At 43.2% G+C, this 23,827-nt stretch overlaps 2 protein-coding genes and 1 long non-coding RNA gene across 8 annotated transcripts in view; 2 read left to right on the plus strand and 1 right to left on the minus strand.

Moving 5' to 3' along the window:
* Positions 1-49: 49 nt before the first annotated feature.
* Positions 50-1,874, plus strand: LOC100746470 (single-stranded DNA-binding protein, mitochondrial). The gene is made up of 5 exons (XM_003493371.4): positions 50-181; positions 270-357; positions 710-829; positions 990-1,201; positions 1,443-1,874. The coding sequence occupies exons 1-4, from the start codon at positions 170-172 to the stop codon at positions 1,190-1,192; spliced, it is 423 nt and encodes a 140-aa protein (XP_003493419.1). The 5' UTR covers positions 50-169; the 3' UTR covers positions 1,193-1,201; positions 1,443-1,874.
* Positions 1,875-2,527: 653 nt separating this feature from the next.
* The window catches only part of LOC100746588 (ets DNA-binding protein pokkuri), a 30,612-nt gene continuing 9,312 nt past the window's right edge, over positions 2,528-23,827 (minus strand). The window contains exons 2-6 of one of the 6 annotated variants that reach the window (XM_012391462.3): positions 18,842-19,002; positions 7,730-7,975; positions 6,079-6,741; positions 4,871-5,120; positions 3,967-4,291 (exon numbers count right to left, since the gene is read on the minus strand). In XM_012391462.3, coding sequence (XP_012246885.1) covers positions 3,967-4,291; positions 4,871-5,120; positions 6,079-6,741; positions 7,730-7,946 — 1,455 coding nt within the window. In that variant the 5' untranslated portion in view covers positions 7,947-7,975; positions 18,842-19,002. Of the gene's footprint in view, positions 4,292-4,870; positions 5,121-6,078; positions 6,742-7,729; positions 7,976-14,521; positions 14,826-18,841; positions 19,003-20,131; positions 20,143-21,141; positions 21,268-23,827 lie in introns of those variants that run through there. The other 5 variants (XM_024370972.2, XM_024370973.2, XM_012391464.3 and 2 more) reach the window with 5 other exon arrangements.
* LOC112213719 overlaps positions 23,388-23,827 on the plus strand; it is a 15,428-nt gene continuing 14,988 nt past the window's right edge. Inside the window, exon 1 of the long non-coding RNA XR_002947619.2 lies at positions 23,388-23,397. This is a non-coding gene — a long non-coding RNA (uncharacterized LOC112213719). The remainder of the gene's footprint in view (positions 23,398-23,827) is intronic.

A 23,827-nucleotide genomic window follows, 5' to 3' on the forward strand; every position in this document is an offset into this window, starting at 1 on the left:
TTTCTGTCACTAGAGCGCAGATGACTCCGGTATATATCGTATAGATTTCTCGCCCCCTCCCTCCTGGTGTTATTAATGCACATGTGTGAAACGTAGTTTTTCGGAGAGTATTAGATTTATTTCTCGTTTCAGTGCGTTATATCGTTTCATCTTATACAAAATAGTAAAAATGTTTCGGCAGGTAATCTAAAATTACGTTATATACGATACAATATAACATATAAAACAGTATAAAACGTATGAAATTAAACACATTGCGTCATTTTTAGGTTGTCCCGCGAATAGTACAAAATCTCCGAATAATTGAAAAAAGACAATTATGTACTAATTTTAACGAGAATATGAAACTAGAAAAAAGTAAGTAATAAAACTTCATCTGTTTTTTACAATACACTAACAACCATCAGAATTATAAAGAGTTTAGAGGAGAACTTTCTTAGATAGGGGAATTTGTTCGTGTACCGGCTTTTTATATTTTTGTAAATGAAAAATACAAACATCATTATGATGTCTATGATACAGAAATAAGTATGTATCTTTAATTGAACAGTGAATTTCAATATAAATCATTTGTATCGCGTGCTTTTGAGAAATACAATAACGTAGTTGTTTACATCTTGCTTCTATCAGAAACAAGTATTTAAAATTTTACCAGATAAATACTATTCCCTCTCTCGCTGTTAAATATTAATCGTATGCTTAATCGTAGCTATAAATCAAGTTTCCCTATTGGGAAGAGCAGGAGGTGAAGCGCAAAAAAGAGGTAGCGAAGAACATCCTGTTGTTATATTTTCTCTTGCCACGCATACCAACTATAAGTATACGAATGGTACGTAGAATTAATTAATTACATACAAATTAAGTTATATATCGTAATGACTTTGAGTTATTATATACATGCGATAAATTTTACACGTTTAATTTATTAGTCGTTCATTTTACTTAACTTTGACTTTATTCAAAAAAAACTATATCGAACAAAATTTCAGGTGATTTCGTACAACGGACAGACTGGCATAGGATATGTATTTTTAAACCAGGTTTACGCGACACTGTTTTAAATTATTTGAAAAAAGGACAAAGAGTATACGTCTTAGGAAAAATAAGTTACGGGGAATTTAAAGACGAAGATGGTGCTACGAGGTCGAGTACTAGCATAATAGCGGATGATATAATATTCTTCCAGATTTAAACTATTATTATATAGGAATCTTTTTTATATCCTAAAATGTACGTAAAAAATATATATAAATAAAGTCAAGAGTGATAGCCTATTTTTGTCTTTAAATATTTTCATGTATCGGACTTATACTATATAATGCTATATATATATTATCTTTCTTACGTTATTATTTTATAATGTTTCGATTCACCTTCGATTATCCAAGGATAATAAACTAACCGTTAAAGTTAGCTTAACGAGTAAATAAATCTTTATTTACACATTGCTCGTCCACTTGTAATGAGTTATACAATAAACAGTTTGTAATTTTCTAAAATTGTACAGATTTTATTTTCTACAAAGTTTGTAAATAGAAATGAAATATAAACTTTGTTGGCAAATTGTAAGGGAAGGGGATTGTAAATGCTGGGAGATAAAAGAATTTTCCAGGATATCGATGCTCTTTAAAAATTCTACAACACATGCGTGATACACATGTATATGATATATTTCTAAAGATAATATGACAATCCGAACTAAGATCGTAATCGAGATCGAGACATGGATTTTTGCATTGCATAGGGTATATTCTTTTTGGAGCGTCCATTTTTAGAGTGAGATGTACATTCGTATGTAACCATGTGTGTATAACGTTTATGGATTGACACGTAAGTCTAGTACTTACGAATAAATAATTTTTAGATACAATCACGCTTTAAGTGTATTAAATTGCATGTATAGGAATATCAAATCTTTGTTACGGTCCAAATCTGGGTTGTCTTTAAGAACACAAATTGCATATGTGTATTTCAATATATTTATCATTAATATAAATTGTTCTCTCATGAAAATTATATACACGATTGTTTGTTATGCATTTGCATCTTTTTATGATAAAAACTTCACGTAGATCACAGTATACAAATAGCGAAATACAACGGTTTTTTTTTCTTCAGTTATATAAATCTCTTGCTTGCTAATGCACTTTTCATATTTGCAGACTTATTTGTCTTTCCTTGTCTTACTTTCTTGCACACGCTCGCTCATTCACACGTACGTAAACGTACATCGATTCACTCGTAAGAACTTTTCCATACTTTCTGTCCCGTTTGTATGTGAGTCTTTTGTAAAAAATACGATCTTAAAACCACTTTCTAACCATACACACGCCTTCGGTCCCTAGTTACAACATACCTTTTTTACTTTTTCTTTTTTTCTCTTTTTCTTTTTCTTTTTTTTTTTTCTTTTTTTGTTTAAAGTCTAGGTTCCGTTGGCGAGGAATGTGAGTCACAATCGCATCGACAACGAACGTAGAAATTTCGATTATAAATTTCTCTTCGGTACTAAAATATATATATATATATATAATATATATAGAGATTTATTTATACATAAATTTATATTCATATATATATGTATATATATAACTCTGGCCCCGAATTCCTTAAAACTCTCGCACATTTTTGTCTGCTTTCATAGAGTTTATTATATTTTTCTGTTTTCTCTCAATAGCTCGTCAATTTATGTACAAGTATCTACTTATAGACGTAGGGATACAAGCGATCTTCAGCATCGTTTCGACAACTTGAAGCGGCGATCGCGGCATTTTCCCTTTTTGTCTCCTTTTATACAGCACACTAAACTAAACGCGTACATGTACGTAATTACCGACGATTAGATTGGCACAACTGAGTCGGTGCAACGGGAAACTAGTTTGGAAATTTTCTCAGATTTAGTTATTTACAAAACGGACCGCGTAACATTGGATCCTCTTTAAACGATTTGAGCTATATTACGTTAATTTTAAACTAATATCAAGATCTGGCTCGCAACAATTCCTTATCCTTTTCAAATCCCTTTGAAATAAGAGAACGTTGGATAAATCCAATCTCTAGTCGCACTTAAAAGCATATTTTACCCCGGGAAAATTTACTTTCAGGTTAAAGTTTACATCACAGAAGAACTTTGGAATAAAATAGCTCGATCGTTTCCCGAACACCGTTTTGTACGTTCGTCGATAACGCTCTATAAGCATTTCTAAAGTAGTTCGTTGTAGAAGCGAGAAACGTTTCACACTCGCACACGTGCGTTCACACGAAGGATGGAAAACGGATGGCGGAATATCCGCGAAAAGTTCAAGCTTCACCGAAGCGTCCTCCACAATTGTAGCACGACAATTGGCTCCTGGCGGCCTTGACAAGGTTCCGCGCAGCCAATTATCTATTTGAAACGCGTGGAAATTGATGGACCGCTGTTTGTTCGTTGCTCATCCTCGAGCCCGATTCAAAATCGGTTGGACGTTGTTCGAAGTTGCGGCCAACGTCGAAATAAAATGCATCGCGATGCAGTTTACTATTCGAGGCGTGTCACGATCAGCTAATCACGGCCGAGGCAACGTCGTCGCTGCTTTGGACACCGTTCTTTTCGTCGCTTGACGCGGTAACTCGCACGATATTTTTATTCATCAGTCTTTCGTCGTGTGTATTTGCCCTGTAAACATCGATCGCAAGTCGGTTGCCAGTTTCTAACTAGCTTCTTCTTGTTCGAACAGTGGCTGAAAAATTACCACCTAGCAATCTTTGTACGGCAACGAATATCCCTAGATGCGTGTGTCATTCCGAAAGCGAAGGCTAGAGCGACTTTGTCGAGATAGCTCGCGTATTTAACAGAAAGTACATCAATTTTTTCGCATCATCGCGAAACACGACTGTCTCTGATCAAGTAACGAGTACGTTCTATAGTACAAGATCCGTTGACTCGGTTGGCGTTAAAAACGCACAGTCGGGTCGGTGCTACGTCTCGCGTCACTTTTTCTCTTCAGACTCTTGATTAGTTTTCACGAGATTATACGCGTGACTTCTATACTTTGCGGGTGGATCGTGAAGAGACAGAGGTTGTTGCTGCTGTTGTTGCTGCTGCTGCTGCTGCTGCTGTTGTTGTTGTTGTTGTTGTTGTTGTTGCTCGCTGGATGGCTGACTCATGCTAGACATGGAGAGGTCCGTCGGCATATCGATTTCCGGCTCGACGCCACTTCCGCCTTCTTCTTCCGGCTCTGACTTTATCCGCATTTGCTGACGCAGCAGAGATATGTTCTTTATGTTCTTCAGCTCCGTTGGATTTCGCAGAAACCTAAATACATAGAAACCTGTTATAAGCGAGTTCTATTCCATTTCGTAGGAAGCTCGATATTAAAGTTTCAACTTCTTTAACTCGACTGAATTACAAAAGCAATTAAGTACATATATAGGGGAAATTACTTCATTTCAACACGTACGTAAACAGTTAAGGGTTTGAATAACCTCCAATTACGTAGGTCTTTGTGTGTTTCGCTTTTCCTCGACTAGCTTTTATGCGTTAGTTGTAATCGTCGTATTATAAATATTTTCGTTCGACAGCTTTATATTCAAGCGGCCCTATGAAAATACTTTTCACTAAAATCGTATAAACATTTTCTTAGTATTTGATCCAATAACGGAGGAATATTTATATAATAAACTTTGTATATTGTTATTTTTTTCTAACTTTTCGAGGATCGAGAGAAATTGATTGGCAAGTATTTGCTCAAAATTTATCTCTCGAATCGATGAAATATTCCTACTTTTACGAAATCGTCTCAGTTTCCGCAGCTTATTAGATAAATATCTGCATCATCTCGCTGTTAGTTGGCAATACGACAGATAAATTGTTACAACGACAGAATCAACTTACTGGTAACAGTGTCGTTCTCCTTGGACCTTTCGCAAGATGTTCACTCGGTAATAGTATCGGAGGGCTCTGCTCATTTTATCGTAATTCATCGAAAGATGATTCTTCTGGATGCCCCAGAGCCTCGCAAGTCCAGGGGGGTCAACGATTTTAAATACCCCCGTTTCCCGACTTTTCCACGCGATGTAGTGCGTATACCGTTGCGAGGGATCGTTCAAAAGTTGTTGCAGAAAATCCCACAAAAGTCTACCATCTGCGTGACAAAGAAAAAGCAAGCGTTTTTATACGTCCATTTCGAGTCGGCTAATCTACGATATCATTATTAATTATACCATCAGTTTCGTATCGTTGTTACCATCTGTACTCGATAGAGTCGTATACGTATACCTAAATGCGTCTAGGAATACTTTATTTGATACTTGTAAACTCTCTCTCTCTCTCTCTCGGATTCATTGCTATCTAGTAGAGAATTTTTAGGATCACGACCTTCGCAACATTAATTTCAGATGCGTGTCAGGTACTCGCGGTGTTGCGTTGAAAGAAATAGTAACGAATAACTTTGATACACGGCCATCCAATTATTGTCAACATCTTCCTCGAACGAACCGATCGTTTTTTGTTATTTTTTATATAAGAACTGATCGAATCCGTTCGACTCGCGTTTTCCGCGACAAATCCGCGGACGACGGGAGACAAAATTCAAGTGCAAAGACAGTCCGCGAAATGGAATTTAATCCGAACTGCCAATCTATATACGTATGGTGCAGGCAAGAGCCTCGTAAAATGCACGTCCGCGAACAAGTATCTCGTTCTCCGTTGGAATGCAAAACAAGGGGGCAACGTCTGCGGGCAAACGTAGGAAGAACGCGCTTTTTACCCCGTTTGGCAAGCAACGATCTCGCTGTACAACGGGTAGGATTTACGACGCGACATTCGCTATCGGGACAAGGCAAGACGAGAGTAGAAAATTGAAAAATACGCGCCGTTCGTCGAAATCGCTGCAAAGTCGCGTACCACCGGATCTCGTCGTGGAGACGTCGCGAGGAATCGTCGGAGGTCGAAGAAAGCGCCGTGGAATCCTCTTGTACGAACACCAGCTCCTATCAACCGGACTGGAAAAATTACCGTACGATCCGACGCGAAACACCGACGGGCGAAGGCTACTCGCCTCGTGAAATCCTTAAAACTAATATCTGCGAAGCGCCACTTACTCGTATTGGGTTCCGGGGAGTCGCTGGGGAAGAACTCTCTCGCAGCGCTGGCAGGGTTCGTTCTGAAGGCACCGGGCGTCAGAGGCATCATCGGTTGCGTCAACGTGGGACTGGGCTGATCCTTGACGCAAACTTCGCTTAACCTCTGCGCTGCGAGGGCGGTCGGGGTGGCCGGTGGGCTTCCGTTCGCCGCCTGTTGATTGTCCTCGTCCGAGTCGCTTTTGTAAACCTGACTCTGAGTACCTTCCGTGTGCCCCGGCGAACCTGCTTGACTGTCGACCGAGGGCGCCGGGGACAGCGTCACCGAATTCGCCGACATTAACGAGGCCAGATTCGCCGTGTACGGGTTCTCCGTCCAGGTCGGGGTAGGAGGATGCGAATGGGGGCTGAGGGGATACGCGGACGGTCTCGTGGGCGTCACTGGACTGCTGGGAAGACATCTTTGAAGCTGGCTAAAGTCTCTGGCCAGCATCGACAGCACGTTGTGCAACACGTCGCCAGCGCCTGGACACCTCTCTCCCAAATCCGCCTTTGTCAGCAGACAGAGCGCCTTGCCGTTCATTTGGAACATGTCCATGTCGAATTGGGGTAGGTCGAATTCTCGCTCGGCCCATCGCAGGAACGTCGCCACGTCCTCGCGGGACCATAGCCGTGGATCCGAAGCTGTCGGACATACGCGTTTCATTAATTTCTCTCTACTCTTTCCGTTTCTTTTCTTTTTCTTTTTACGCTTGTGATCTTTTCGTTCGTTAGGATCGTTAGTCCTAGTTAGAGATACGAATATTCGACGACTCGAATACGCGAATACGCGCGTATCGATGCTTTTAATAAAAAGATACATCCTAACGATTAAAAAACCCACACGTTCGTAATACATTTGACGTCGGTTACGTAAAAATATTACTTAATCCGCGACTAACGTACAGGCACGTTTTTCTTCGTACTTTCATCGAATAGCGTTACAGCGTCCCTACCAGTTCCCAATATAGTTACTAATTACAGGCGATTATATAACTTTGTCGCAAATGCAAAACGTTGTATCCATAACGAAGTATACAGGCAAAAGTTGAAATTTCACAGCGAGGTGATTCCAAATGCTCGTAAAAATACATTTCGCTCGACTGCATCTAAAGTCGTTGAAAGTATATACACGCCGCACGACGCGATCGTTCCACGATTCTCTAATTCTAAATCGAAATACGTGGGAAAAGTTTCGGCTCTGCTCGTGGATCGGTTTTGGCGCAAAGTTCGAATAACGGCGGTAATACGGCGGTAATCGCTCGAGCGAATCTCACGAATGCCAGTTGCAACGACGAACGTATTCCTATATGTATGTTTAATTATGCGATTCAACGACCACGTACTCGGACGTTAAAGGTCTCTAATTCATGCGTATTTAAATACAAGAATACACACGTGTCAACATACCGATATTTCTAATTCATGAATCGTAACAACCACGTATGAATAATTAATATTAGACGTTGTTAGGAAATATGTAGCTAGAAAAAGAGGGAAACGTGAAATAACGGTAGTAGGATGATCGATGACAATAACGACAGTCTGCGCGCTAACGTCCTTTCGTCGAGTAAAATTCGAGTAGAGGAGTTCGTTTCGCGAGTAGAGGAGACGAAAATGGAAGGGAACTTACCCAAACTAGCTGGTAGATGCGTCTTGAAATCGAGAAAGGGACTCGGTGGCGGATGAGTGGGTGGAAAATTCATGGCAGGTCCGTATCGCCAGAGCAGCTCTGTCGGGCTAAAAGGCAGAGATATACCCGGTGGTAGTCGAGAGTCCATCCCCGTCATTCCACCGCCGGCCGAGACCGGTGGCAATTGCGGCAGCTGAATCGACGGCAACAATTTCATAACACGTTTCTCTCTCTATCTTCTTTTCCCTGAAATCGACAAAACACCGACATTTTCAAAGACCATTCGACGACGATCGTTGTCAGAGCGCGCGGACTTTTAACGCGACTCGAGTATCGCGATTCCGGGATTGGATTCGATCTAAAAAATACTATCGATAGACTCGTTCGTACGTCTATCTCGATTTCGACGTAAGCAGGAAATTAATAACGAGGAACAAGGTGTGTCGCGGACGCGAAGGAAAGGCAAAGATATTGGCACGCGAAGGTCGTTGCGCCATTGTTCCGCACCAGGAAATTCTCGTTCGGGAAGCGCCGACCACGCGAACCGATCGCGAGACGGAGAAAGAAACTTGCCGTGGAATGAAAAAAGAGAGAGAGAACGACGTTAAAAGGAAAGAACGGAAGCGCCACGACACCCAAACCCCTCCGCCGTTTTTTTTCCCTCCGATCGACTTTACGTTTTACGTCGTGTCGCGTGGACCTATTTTTGCGAAGCTATCGATTACGTCGTTCGTCGCTTTTTATACGACACACGCGAGAAGAAAAAAGAAGACAAGTTGCCGCGCGGACGTTGCCAATCATCGCGAGCAGCAAAGAAACCAGAATGCATCTTCGCTTACGCGCAATCGCCCATAAAAGTCGGCAGACCGCGTTCGCGCGAATAACAAAACCTCGATATATCTCCGCGGAAAAGATATTTTTAAGTAGAGATATCGACGCGCATACGCACAGGCGGGGATATACGGCCACCGAGTTGTCCTCACGCCAGTTTCTGAAACTGGTAGTTCGAGGCAGGCCTCGACGTTATCTGCGATCCGTATCGACGCGATTCGACCCGCTATCGAATTTAAAATATAGATAATCTTTTTTTCCACTTTGTTATACCGTTACGGTACGACGATATTAGACGGTCTTAGTCGGATCGTCGAGATTCGTAGGACCGAAACGCCGCTCTATCCGACCAACAGTTTTCCACGTAATACGTCGTTAGAAGCGGTAAGAGAGGGAAATGACCTGGACTCTGCCGCGCTATCTTATTTCTCACTGCCTGCTCTTACCCTTGACGCGCGAGCAACAGTCGAATAACGTGGGTTAATTCTCGGAATGTCGCGTCTCCGGATATACGAGCGAACACGGTGCCGGCCGCTGGCCATATATCCGGACGTTGCTCTACCTACCACTGTATCGTACGCGGCAGGATAGATGCACGCCAATTATCGCCAGAGAGCCAAGTAATTACGATGTAACGCGATAAAACAGCGATATCATATAGCAATACCGCGACTATTATTCGCGTTAAGACGGACGAACGTGGAAACTTGTAAAAATTGGACACGCATTGCGACAGCTTTGCTCTAACGTAATTCGCGATGCGTAATCGTACGCTTGTTCGTTGAAGGAGCAACGAGGAAAACGCGGGCATCGTACATCTCTCGTACGGAGATTTCACCGTTCGTACTATCGATGCAAAGTACGCTCCTCCTTTATTTCCATTTGCCCGATATAATCGATAAACGGCGTATTACGTTGGAGCGTGTGCAATTCCGCGTTGTCTCGTTACACGATATAACGTTCGATAGCAAAGATACGCGGCGAGAGATAAACTGGTCGCGGACGATTTCGAACGTCCTAATTGCCGAAGGCCTGAAAGGCAGTTTTTGTTTGGAGGATCGTTCGAGCGGTTTCTCGCGTCGATTACGACTTCCGGTACAACTTCCTCCTTTCGTTGGCTCGTCGCAACCTCCAAGCCGGAAATGCCCGTTCTGGATGCTCGATCGATCACATTCCGTCTGCCAGACTTACGCGACTTTGTTTTTACCGCCTCTTCACCCAACCGCCGTCTTTTCTTCCCCTTTGTTTGTCGAAAGAACGACGTTTAACGGTATTTAATGGAATTCAACCAAGTACCTGACGTAATAACCTTTGCACGCGTTCGTAGGAGATTTCGAAGCGCGAAGCTTTAGAAAACGCGCGTACAAAAAGTATTTTCCACGCGGGTTGTTCGATGGTGTTGGCAAAAATGTGAATCCGCGTAAAAATCCGCTGGCTGCTAACGACCGATATCAGGAATGCGCAACAACGTCTATCGAAACGCAATTAACGCAATTAAAGGCAATTAAAAGCGACGAAACCTAAGGAAAATAACGATATCAGCCATTCTCTGCGCTCTACAGTTTGCTCGTATATAATTTACCAGAGCGTATTGCCCGGCGGAAAACGCCAAGTATTATCTTTGCCGATGAAAAGATTTTCATTTAGATGCGCTAGGTAGGCACTTGGATAGCGTAGGTACTTAAGACCCGTTATAACTTTTAGGATTTAGCACTACAACCACCGCGACTCTGTCCTATCGCAGGCTACGAGTTTATCGATTCTGCGCGCCATTTCGACAAACTTTGCTCCGTTAAATACCGTTTCATCGAGTTATACTCGATGATATTTTGGCGATACTCTGTAATTTGGTCGGCTCATCGCCGATCTCTTTCTCTTTTTTTTTTTTTTTCTCGAATTCGACACATCGAGAAGGTCTATCGTTCGAAAGCTTGACGCAAATATAATCGTAAGTACGAATTTCCTTTTCTCCGACCCTATTCCATTACGAGAATACGGAAACAAAGTGTGCGCCATAAAATCTTTGTTCCACGAATCGATAACGAAGATTGCGGCAAAGAAGACACCGTGAAGATCGTCCCTTTGGAATTCTAGCGTCGCATTGAAAAATCTCAATTTCCGCTAAAGACGGTGACTCACTCGTTTTATACATATTCTGAGTCATAACGTTTTCGTTGATTCACGCATTAAAAATTACAATGCAACGATAAGACCGAAATCGTTCTTTCAAAGAGAGAGAGAGAGATACAGATAGAAAAAACGTAGCGAGGCTAATCGTTAAAAGGAAAAGCTAACGAATGTAACAATAATAATTTATACGTGTATATACATATACGTGCGACCGAACATAAATTAGAACGCCAAATAGACTATACTGGAACATCAAAATATTGCAGTTGTAGTATCGTTCAAATTATCTCATTCCTTAACGCGAGCGTTATTTGTCGATATTCTTATTTATAACGCGTCTCTTTAACACACAGAAAAATTTTGTACAAAGGTCACGCAGTGGAAATAGAAAAAAAACAAGACGGCAAGAACGAGCAAAATTAGCAAAAGGAAACGATTCAAAAAAACACGCATATATCGCTTCGTACAAACGGAGATACGTATACATACGTAATCTGAATTGGAATAGCGATAAATGTAAATATAAACATAAACAGATAGGAAGCGAACATTCTCCCCGATCTTCCTTAATGTCAGAGGTTCGTTATGTCTTATTCATAGAAGCTGTTGCGTAACTAACGACAACCCGAAGGAAACTACTACAATTTGATCGACATTAGTCGTCCCCCACGCTTTCTGCCAACTGTTTGCTGGCAAACGCTATTTCGATATTTAGCAAATCGTAATGTTCCGTTGAAACGCGAAACGCGGGAAAGATCGCGTTCTCGATCAAAGCCCTACCGCGATGTTAGCCCTATTAGCGCTATTTCAGAGAATCTTACTTTCTTGGTGATTCGATTTTTGTCGCCTTCGACGGATTACGGTTATCGATTATTTATCGATCGATGTTGGTTCTAAAGATACAGCGAATGACTTTTTTGCAAAATCGTAGCACGTTTCCGCGTATGCGAAAAGCAGACAATTTTTAGCGATAAACAACGTTGCTCAAGCTACCGTGTCACGATATGTAACGCGGAGTCACCTAAGAAAAGGTATTCCGCAGGCGCAAAACTGAACCAAAGATACGAAAAGAACGAAAACTCGCTTAAAACAACTGGTCGAAAACGAACCGGCACGCGGACGAAGCGTCGACTCTCACTTTGCTTCCTTATCGTTATGCTATCGTACTTTGTCGCAACAAAATGTTACAAGCGTTACGCGGATTTACCGCAACTGCGTGTCCTTCTCTTCTTCTCTTTCGTTCAACGCGACTACACGCCGTTTGTCGTTGGCTAAACGCTATCCACGGGCTCGCAGTTGCTTGAAACTTTCCTCGTCGGAGAGGAACGAGCGCTTTCAGCTTCGACTATAATTCGTTGACTATTGCGATCGTTATCGGGTCTCGCTTGCTCCACTAAACCGAAGAAACGTCCGATCGACGATGCTCCTTTCCTCCTTTGTAAACAAAATTCCAGCTGTACGAGAAACGAGGCAGATTCGTCCGTTTGCGCGTATGTCGCAAAACTGTTGCAAAAAAAAAAGCGAGTTTGCGGTTGATGCACGCGATTCGAAGGAAAATAAAGGTCGTAAAAAAAAAAAAGAGGCAGTTGTAAAATATAAGAGAACTCCGAGCCAAGCACGAAATCGTTCTGGTTAACGGTAGAAGGCGGAAGATCCTTGAGGAGGATTTAAGATTTATCGCAGAGCCAAGAGTCGATTCTCTTTTCTTCCGGGTACTCGACTGCTTCCTCTCTCCTTCTCGCTTTCTTTATCTTACTCACAGTTTTCGCTAATTCCTGTCGAGCTTCATTATGTGGCAATCTACTATTGATTCATCGATAACGGAGGATACATCGCTGATAATAAGTTGATTTATTACCGGCGTAATACAAATTATATTAGCTGTTGATCGACTCGTGGAAAAGGTTGGCCGTGCCTCGAAAAACTCCTAAACGATTTTAAATGTCGCCAGTTTTATTCGAAAAACAATCCCGTTTCGCAAGAGATTTTACCTGCTTCTTTTCTTTCTACTGCATAATTCAGCAGCATTTTCAAATTACGATATACGTAATTCTCCTGTTACTGCGAATTATGCAACACAGGTATATTTATGGTAGACAAAGTACCATTAATTTTATTAAAATTAACGCTGTGCTGGTAAGTTTTACGTACCCGTTAAATAACGAATAACAGATTGAAATAACGTTCTATCTAGTGGCTAATAAAAATTAAATTTCTCGTTTAAACGACGCGAAAAATAACGTATTTACCGTTTCTTACTCGCAAATAAAATGTTACTTTTTGTTTGGATTCAATTATGCTAAATGTTGAATAGTACCGTTTAGTAAAAATAGATAATAACAATGGCAAACGAAAAATAGAGGTCTGTTCGTAAACAACGTTTAATTTCGGTAATTAAGTTCGGTATTTTAAGCAACAAATAACTTATCTCTGTCTTTCGTTTCAACTATCGAATAACAAACGGCTCTCTATTCAAATAATTATATAATCGAGAATTTACTCGATAGTGCCCAACACACTGACTATGACTCACTTCTGAGAAAGCGAATAATTACAAAAGCCATGTCGGTTTTCACTTGTACAAACGTTGATATAAATTGGCCACGTAAGATTCGACGTTTATCAGGAAACAAGAAAGGAAAGAACAACAACGAAAAAACAGAAGCCGCGCGAAACCAAAGAATAAAGCGTCGATCACGTTACCCGACGTTATCAGTCCACTTCCGCGTATAAAACGGATTAAAAGAAGGCTTTCGTACTTGACATTTCGTAATCAATAACTACAACACGCTTCCATGTAACATCGTCCACGACAAAAATAAGAGTACATATGTACACTCGAGATGGCAATACCTTTGACAAACATATTCCCATTGTTCGAATTTAAAAACGTTTGGAATTTTACTTCTCACGTAGTTATGCGTGTAAACCGATGATTTATCGATATCATCCGATATCGTACTTACGTTCGCGCTTGTTACAATTTAGTAGATATTAATATCGTCCACTTCGTATTAACGTTCCTTGTATTATAACCGTAGATCAAATTACTCGTAATTTGCCGTTATTTATTGCGTACATATAGCGATAGAAAAATCGTCGAAACTTTGCTTTTCCAACGAGAAATCAAAGTGCCCTTGATTTTTGATTCGCGACGATTGGCGGAAACGTTAATACGGAAAATTATTTTATTTGAAGCGAATTACGCGTCGGACGGTTCTAACGTCGACGATAGGAACGCAGGCAAACACCGAAATCGACACAGACCGGACGAAAAGCGTCGATGCACGCGTGATAACGAGTCTCGGCGTGTACCCGGGCCTTAGGGCGTACAGTGTAAATATCCAGACACAAAGGCACACGCTTCCAACCTTTTCTCTAATTTATCTATAACTCGGGTACACGGAACGTACGTTCGCAGGACGTCTTCGCGCTTATTTCAACGCGTACGTTCACCTCCTCGAACACGGACGCGTATCTATCAATCACCCTACACGTTCTATACATCGGATACACGCACAGAACGTGGCAAGCAATTAGGTCGAGTCGTAGCTCGACAACGATAGAGAATTCTTCTCGTCCCGGAAGTGGAAACGCGTCTATTCCGAATCGCCAAACCCTGGTCGATGCGCGATCTCACTCCGTACAACCGGAGACGCGATATCGACGCAAAAAGCAAAAGAAGAGGCGGCCGTTCGAAAAGCTATCGTCCGAATTTCGCAAGACAAGCATAGGAGACGGTACGAGAAAATTACATAATAACAACGATGCGTCTATAGAGAAGAGAATAACGAGGGAAAACTTTCTCCGGTCCCGGTACACTCTGCTTACCTCCTCTATAATTTTCGTTACGCTCCAACTGCACGATGATCTATCGCACATGCGCCACGTAAATCACCGATTACACAGATTTCCTCGCAACGCCGCGTATATGATCGTTTAAACGGGAGTTTACGTAGGTTTGGGTGCTTATCCGGCGCAAACGCCTTTTACGAGAACGCCGGTATCGAGCCGATTGTTTCCGGAACGTCTTGATACGATAACCGATTTTCCTTGGAATTGAAAAGGGGCGGGAACGCGAGGCTCTCGTCAATGGAATCGTGCGCAGCAGCCAAAAGTATCGTCCTCTTGCATTCTGAAACGTTATCAGGCTTTAATTCCATCTACGGTTATGCGGAAAATTCAGCGTACACCTACGTACGTCGGCAAGGAACACTGGCCGGACATGGAAAAACGAATATAAACGGATATTCGAAAAAAAAAAAAAAAATAGAGCAAAACTCGATATACGATGCAAATTTTTCACTGAAACTTGGAAATCGTTTAAAAAAGCAATACGATACGGGTTGCTTCCTGCAACTTTGCATCGCAATATTTTTCAACGCTTACAGGGGCTTTCTAAGCGTTGCCTGTAATATACAGCCGTAGCGTATTTTCATTTTGATCGTTCAAACTTTGCAATTTGTGCTTTTTTCCGCTAGTAAAACAATAGCGAAATAACGAAACTCGTAAGGATATAATGGCGAGAAGCACTACCTGCTTCGTATCGATTCAGCTAGCTTTACATCTCGAGACAAGCTCCATGCTGGTACGTACTCGATGCTAAAACGTACAATTGCGCGTGTCAGGCAGCAGACATACGCTTTGACCGTTTTCCGTAGTCGTCCATAATTCGAAAACTAAAGTACCTGGGATATATTCTCGTACGACGCATTTTACTCGTTTTAACGCGTACTCGTGCAACTTGTCGAGTATGGACGTGCATTTACGAATCTGTTTACACAACGACGACATACGACGCGTAAAACGAAGCGAAGGAAACGTTTTCCATTGAAAATTCCACGATAACCAAAGTCGCTATTACTATTGATTAGGCAAGCTGTGCGAAGTAATACAGTTTGAGGTGGCGTCAAATGAAACTGTAGTGGCGCCGCTTTCGTACCACTAACCGATAACCCAATACCACGACCGTCTCGCGAACAAAAATTGCCAATATACGATACATCGCCGTACGTCATTGCTTCTCTATTATCTCGATATAGTATCGCCGTTCGGTCGTGTTTTTTCTATTCAGAGTTTTCTCTCTCATTTTATAGATGAACGCTTCTTACATTTTTTCCACTCGCGACCCGCTTTTGACCGACATAACTTTCCGCAACTCCAGTTACACGCGTAACGCGACAAGGTACAAACAATCGATGATAAATAAAGTTTGAGTTTGAACAATTCTTCGTTGTATTTGTAATTTCATCCTTCCCTCGTCTGCCCATCTACCTGCTATCGTCTGTCGTAAAATTTATCCGAAGCGCGTAGATTCTTCGGATGCTAACGACAGTGGAAAAACCTCGAGTATACCGATGTAACGAAATGGTTTCGTTCCGATAAATACGATAATAACGACGACTTTACACGAATGGAAACAGCAAACGAAAGTGGGAGCGAAGAGATGGCTTCGCATGCCGAGGCACTCGTGGCGTTCGAAAAAGAGCCTCGATAGTTCCAAGTGCAAAAAGAACGTGACTCTATCGAACGAATTACGCGACTTGGCGGCCGATAAAAAGATAATACGATAATATCAAAGGTACGCGTTTAAAGAAGCTATCGATCGGTCCTCGTTCGTACTCGAATAAACGAAATTTCATATCGGGAAAGCGATTGTTCCGTTATTCGAAAATTCCATTGTCCGAACGGTTTTGTCTCCCTATCGATCCGGATAAATGAACCTCTCCTCTCTATATATATATATAAAAAGAAAAAATACTAGACGTTGGAATAGTTTGGCGAACCACTGCAACTCGATGAGCGGAACGAAGGAAACGAAAAGAGGACCGGGGAAAAGAAGAAAAGCTGGGTTTCCGCGACCTTGAGTTGGTCGGTGAACCCGATGCTCGCGCGTCCGCTTACGTCACGCTCTCGCCAACTCACAAGGAAGTGCTTTCTCGTTCCTCCGCGGGCGGAAAGAAAGAGAGAAAGAGAAGCAGAAAAGAGAGATGCGGGCCGAGATAGCAGCCACTGGCGTAGCGCACTACGCAAACAAATCAACGTCCGTCCACTTACTGGTAGAGGCTGGTTCGTACAGAGCCAGTGCGGTAGACGAGTAGCGAGTTAAGCCGAATCTACACCGTTCGGTCGGGAGAATCGGCGCGGATCGTCGGCGATTTAATATCCTCGTCTGATCCGCGGTGGTCCTTCGAATCCCAACGGCTCGAGTCAGCTTTGTTTCCTACCAGCTACTGGTCGCCCGCCGCGTCCGGATATCGAAAAAGGCGGGGAAAATCAGTCGTAAGAGACAAAGACGCGCGCTACGAACGTTCGCGCACAGACGCAACGAAGACCTTTTCGTCTTCCGCGTTCGTCCTTCGCGACTCGATTTCCGACTCGGTGTTCCGTAGCCAGTGTCGAGACCCGTTTAAGCGAATCTTGGTCAGTTCGTCGACGCGAATGTCGCCGCCGCTGCAACAGTTTGACGCCACTCTTCGTGCAACGGTGAACGCATTATGGCCTCCGCGTTATCGCAATTAAGAACAAGCATGGAAACTTTTTGCACGCCGACGAATCGCTCGATAAACCGATACCGTGTTCGCACAGCGTTCGCGTTCACAGAGAAGCAGCCACGCGGACGATAGAGGTACGCTAGCACGCAGATCTTCGTCGTTTAAAGTCCCCCAAATGACGCGGATGTCGATTTAGATAATTTGCTTAACGGTGCGTACGGTACTGGGTGCTCGTGCGTCACGATGGGCGTTATTCGAATAAACTTTTAGTCGAATAATCAGTCACGAATAAAATTTTATTCGGCGTCCCATTAGAATTTCATATTTAGTCGTTCGTTTCCATTGTATCATATTCGTTATTTTTATTATTCGTTACGCAAATACTAAAGTATGTACATATATATATAAATTATAGGCCTTAATTCGCGATACAACCGACAAATCGATAAAATTCTACGATCCGATACAAGTCAAAAATCAAGGATTACAAAGATGCGATTTTTCATCGAGTTTGTCATTTTAACCGAGTTTGTAATTATACATATATACACATATCCGTCTATTTCGTTTTACGGGGCAAACGTGCTACGGGTCAACTCGATTAGGCACACGTTATTGCCTTTTAACGGTTTAACCGTTAATTATATTATCAGACCAGGTCCTTCGACCAACCGTTTGTATCTTTTTCTCTACTTTTACCTGGCTCGCGAAAAAGGCGGGGAAAATCAGTCGTAAGAGACAAAGACGCGCGCTACGAACGTTCGCGCACAGACGCAACGAAGACCTTTTCGTCTTCCGCGTTCGTCCTTCGCGACTCGATTTCCGACTCGGTGTTCCGTAGCCAGTGTCGAGACCCGTTTAAGCGAATCTTGGTCAGTTCGTCGACGCGAATGTCGCCGCCGCTGCAACAGTTTGACGCCACTCTTCGTGCAACGGTGAACGCATTATGGCCTCCGCGTTATCGCAATTAAGAACAAGCATGGAAACTTTTTGCACGCCGACGAATCGCTCGATAAACCGATACCGTGTTCGCACAGCGTTCGCGTTCACAGAGAAGCAGCCACGCGGACGATAGAGGTACGCTAGCACGCAGATCTTCGTCGTTTAAAGTCCCCCAAATGACGCGGATGTCGATTTAGATAATTTGCTTAACGGTGCGTACGGTACTGGGTGCTCGTGCGTCACGATGGGCGTTATTCGAATAAACTTTTAGTCGAATAATCAGTCACGAATAAAATTTTATTCGGCGTCCCATTAGAATTTCATATTTAGTCGTTCGTTTCCATTGTATCATATTCGTTATTTTTATTATTCGTTACGCAAATACTAAAGTATGTACATATATATATAAATTATAGGCCTTAATTCGCGATACAACCGACAAATCGATAAAATTCTACGATCCGATACAAGTCAAAAATCAAGGATTACAAAGATGCGATTTTTCATCGAGTTTGTCATTTTAACCGAGTTTGTAATTATACATATATACACATATCCGTCTATTTCGTTTTACGGGGCAAACGTGCTACGGGTCAACTCGATTAGGCACACGTTATTGCCTTTTAACGGTTTAACCGTTAATTATATTATCAGACCAGGTCCTTCGACCAACCGTTTGTATCTTTTTCTCTACTTTTACCTGGCTCGTTGATACCTTAATACGGGGATTCCTTCTCCATGACTCGTATCTCGATTTTCGTATTTTACTGCATCCAGTCCAATTACGTGTTTGATGGATGGGATCTTAAGACGTTCGTGAAGTGTCTGGTTAGAGATATACCAAGGAGCGTTAGTCACGATTCGAAGGGTTTTCGGCTGAAAAGTTGGAAGGATCGTCGTGTTAGATGGTTTCTTTAAAACGATCTTTCGACTCGTCGTATCACTCGTAATAGTAGCGGCGTTATAATTCTACGTAAAAGTTAGAGAAAAGTACGCGCAACGTTTCGCGTTTTCCCAAATGATTACCGTTTGTCCGTGAACTTTCGTGCGCCGCGAAAGCTCTTTCGAATCCATTATATCGTTTAAATTACAGGAAATGCCGCGGCGATAATTCACGTTCGAAGCCATGAAATTCCCAGTAAGCGGTGATTCTATCTGGCGTATCATCTATAATCCGGTCTTTCTTCGTCCGTCTGTCCAGTTACGTAAATATGGAAATCCACGCGTGTACATCGATCATGCGATATCGTTACAGCGATTATAACGATTCGTTTCGTTAATCGTACATATGCACGCACGGAACCAAAAGCCGTGTTTGCAATCTTCGAATTCGAACGATCGCTAACCCCACTGCGACACTCGCGTTCTCGATTCGCGATCTTGGCTTCGATATAATTCTCTCGTTAGCACCAAACGAAGGAGAAGGCTCGTTTCGATCCGTTCGAAATATGTCGTCGAAAAGTTCGAAGAAACAGGCTGCAACGAATACGAAACGTTTCTTTTCGAATTCGCACGCGACACACCGCGTACCCTGCGAACGAAAACGGGAAAAAGAAAAGATGGAAGGTTCTTGGCGGTTCTTTCAAATCGTAACACGTCGCCAACTTAACCTAAAGCGGTAGCTGCCAACTTGAAAAAAATACAAAAGCGCCAGCCTAGTTAGAAAAGCAGGAAAATAAGACTCGATCGACCGGCAAGGTTCTCGGCAAACGAAACAGGCATACGCGTTTCGTTCAAACTCGAGACACTTTTTAACGCTAACCTCGCTAGAACGGTACGTACGATTGGGTCGCAAACGACCGAAAGAACGCAGTACGGTTAAGAGACCGTTCGTGTCGAATCGTTATCGCGAAAACGAATTAAAAAAATGGAGAAAGAGGGAAAAGAAGAGTGGCGAGCGAGGAGAGAGGTTGGAGAAGAGAGGGTCAGTGACACGTCGTCGAACAGAGGTTTATCGGACGAACGACCGACCCACGTGGTTAGTGTTCTCCGCCCTCTTTTATACCCTCGATCGCCGCGCCACTAGGAACTACTGCCGGAAAAAAACACGATTAAACGTTATTCCTCGCGCGTTCCGTTATACAGGGTGTTTCTAGCAACTGGGACAGGCTGTAACTTGGTCGCGAGCGAGGTTGGAGGAAAATCGTAGAAGGAAATTTTGCACCGTCTAACGCGCACTATCGCGCTGTCGTACTAGTTTCTATAAGTGGAACGCCGTAATTTTTTCCACACCGTTCGATGCGTTTTCAAAGTTGGTCGATGTCACGTAGTTGGACGGGAAAATGTCGAATTTAAAAGACAAGAAACCACAGAGGAGAATGTACGGAGAATTTATCCGTTCCTTGTCTTTCGTTGCGCTAAATTTGCTGCAACTAAAATCGAAATATCTTTAAACCAAAGTATATACGTAAGACGATTCGTAACTGTTCGCGTCTGTTCGCGACGTACGCGTAAACGTTTGTAAAACGTTAGATAGAATTATCTCTTTTTGTAATAATGTACTTCCATATCGACCGACGATCACAGACGCGAAATTGTACGTTCTTCGAACAAATCGATATTTAAGATGAACGATAACGTTGAGAACCCTAAATATCGACGATGATATCGATCGCCTGTACCCTATTTTAACGACGGAACGTAACATCTCGTACGACGATCTTTCGCAGGAAACGTTATACATTGGGAGACGACTTACTTTGGTTTTAAAGATTATAAAGATCTCGCGCTGCTTGCTCCGTTCCATTTAACGAAACGATTCTTACGTAGCTCTCTTTATCGAACGAGTAACGTTCGCGGAAGGAAAATGGTAGAAAATCAGACGTCCTTATATACCGAGGAAAGTGACGCGATTTAACACCGCCGCGATAATTTCGAACGTAAAAGGGACCCGTTAACTGCGGTTAACTGCAATACCGTGGAAATGCTAGCGCGTAAAAACGTAGAAATACGAGGCGGCGAAAGATATGGAAAAGCTTTTTATCGGGCAGAAATTTCGTTGAACTTTCCAACTACCTGTTACTCGAGAAGAAGCGAGGAAGGAGAGCGCGAAAGATCGAGGGTGAATGAGAATCTCTGCGGAGGTACAAAGAGAGCATCGAGGCCTCGGATGCACGTGCGTGCAACTAACGCCGACCGGAAGTCGATAAAAAGGCTGCTTCACCCTCGTCACTCGGCAGCAGAGCTCCTCCTCATGGGAACCAGCCTCTTTCTTCTCTCTTTATCCCTCCGCTCGCCTCGCTCTTTCCTCCCGATTCCTCTCTCTCCTTCTTTCTCCTGCGCCTCTCGTTCCTCTTGTCACGACATCCCTCGACGTTGCACCGTAGCGTGCCAGCCACCCTCATCTCGGCACACAAGGTTTCTTTCGAGTGGCCCAGTAAACTTGAAAACTATCCTCCGAAGATGCACTTTGCTCTCCAAAGGTGTTTCTTTCTCCCGAAAGAAGATGTCTCTCTCTCTCTCTCTGTCCACACAGAACAGAGAGTTTCTTCTCTCGTGATTTTGGCTTTGATTCGTTTCTCTCGTCGGCGATCCGCCCGTCCTCGCGTCCCTTTCTCTACGTCTTTTGTAGAGACGCGTGTCTTTGCCGATTACCATAGCGACAATCGCTATTTCGCTAGACGGATCGCAATCGGTGGACGGCGACAAATTTTTAAAACACGCGATTATTTAGTCGGAAGCCGCCGGCTACGTTTCGTCGTATGTACCGTCGAGCGATGGACCCACGCGAACAACGCGTCATTTAAGGGGCATCGAAAGAGACGCCGATGAAAATCGCGACGATCTTCAACCGTGTCGTAAATTTCGTCGTTGCGGGCAACTAGGCGGTTGGCTTAGTTTGCCAGCTACGTGCAAAAATATCCCGCCGCTCGGTCTTAGTTCTCGAGCTGGATCGCTTTAGTGGCAATATTAATCAGCCGCCGTGAGGCGGCCGTCCGGCATTGTTTATATTAATACCGATAAGGGGATTTGCGGAGGCTGCCGNNNNCGCCTCGCGGCGGCTGATTAATAGCGCTACTAAGTTAGCGCTAGCCCGCCTCAGCCTGAGAATCAAGGCCGAGCAGGCAGGATATCTTTCCCTACAACCGGGAAAACTAAGGCCGACCGCCTGTTGTACGTACAGGAAAAAAACGCACGTGTGTTTAAAAAGAAGGTGTCTGCTTGTCGATTAACGATTAACCAACGAACAACGCGAGCATCCGTACGAACGAAACGTATCCAACGTGCCTGTTTCGTGGCTTTCCTTTATTTTCTCCTCTTACTTGTTTCTATTCTTTCTCTTCCGCTGGCTACCATCCACGATTTTCAACCGGGTGTACCGCAAGAATTTTTCAAACATCCACGCGCTACTCGACCGTTTAGTCAGGAGCACCGACCCGCGCCTCTCCCGGAACAAGACGTCTCTCGCACGACAGGGAACGTTCCCACTTTCCTGGTCGTGGTTTATCCATCTTCTTGCCTATCCTCCCGTCCAGGCGTTTCTTTTTCCACTTGCTTCGCGCGTACGCGTTTCGGCTGGCTGCTACAGCGCAAACCCCGTAAAATCTTTACATCTACGATGTATCGGCGATTCGCGATCGACGTGTCGCGAGAATTTCTAACGAGAAATAATAAGAATTTGCAACGTACGAGACGTTACGTTACGTTACGTTAAATACTCGATCGTATCTTGAAAGAGTTCTAGATAAGACACTCTAATTAATGGGGATAAAAATGGAAATTATCTATGACAGAGCAGCGTATCTTTCTTTTTCCCATCGCATACACGGTCGATCGGTATTCCAGATAACGCTACTCGATAGTCTCCGTAACGTCGACAGTGGCCGCACCAGTGTAGGAAAATCCCTTTTGCCCGATTTCTAATTTACAAACTAGAAACGAACGACACTTTGCGAATAAGAGGGACGGTCGTACGAGCTCGGACAATCACGAAGGCCGATTTCTTTGTATCGCGTTGCGATCGAATTTAGCGGATTAGCCCTGGAAAGATCGATCGCATCGCATCACGATGCTCTAATTACCGGCCATGAAAGATAAAATCAGCGCCGCTCTTTTTCTCCATAATTTTCACATTAAATTACGTTCTATTAAAGGCGAGTACGCGCGTGCATATTTTTTGAAATTTAGTATACGGCGTAGACACGCTTACGCACTCGCGAGACGGACGGTAATTAAAGGAATCGTGTTTTCGGAACGAAGGAATCGACGAAAGTAAAAGGGCCGTAGGAAGAAACTTTTCGCGCGGTTAACGTACGTTACAGCGAACAACGTGTAAATATGACAACGGCAACGGTAAAGATATCTACAGTGCCGATATCGGTCGAAAGCAAACGATCGTGGCTAATTAAGGCGATTGGCCGATGTTGCTCGTCAAATTTATGAAACATCTCGTATAAAAACATGTAAAACGTCGTTAAATCGACGAAAATCCCGCTCCATCTTTACGCCTACACGAGTGTCGTCGCGATGCCGATCGGTCGCTGGTCAAACGTTGGAAAATACGGAAATGGGAGGAAAAACTTTGCCATTCTTTTTATTCGCGTTAGCTTTATTCTTGGACGCCAACGCGGCGGATCGAACGTCACCACCTGCCGATCGTCCTCCGTCCGATTTTCTCACGCAGGTTCGCATTCTTTGCTATAAATAGACGATGTTTATCGAAATAAGCGACCTTACCGCAACGCGATTCGAACGTCTCGGC

Source organism: Bombus impatiens, unplaced genomic scaffold (assembly GCF_000188095.3).
Source record: "Bombus impatiens unplaced genomic scaffold, BIMP_2.2 scf_1079, whole genome shotgun sequence".
NCBI classification, from domain to species: domain Eukaryota; kingdom Metazoa; phylum Arthropoda; class Insecta; order Hymenoptera; family Apidae; genus Bombus; species Bombus impatiens.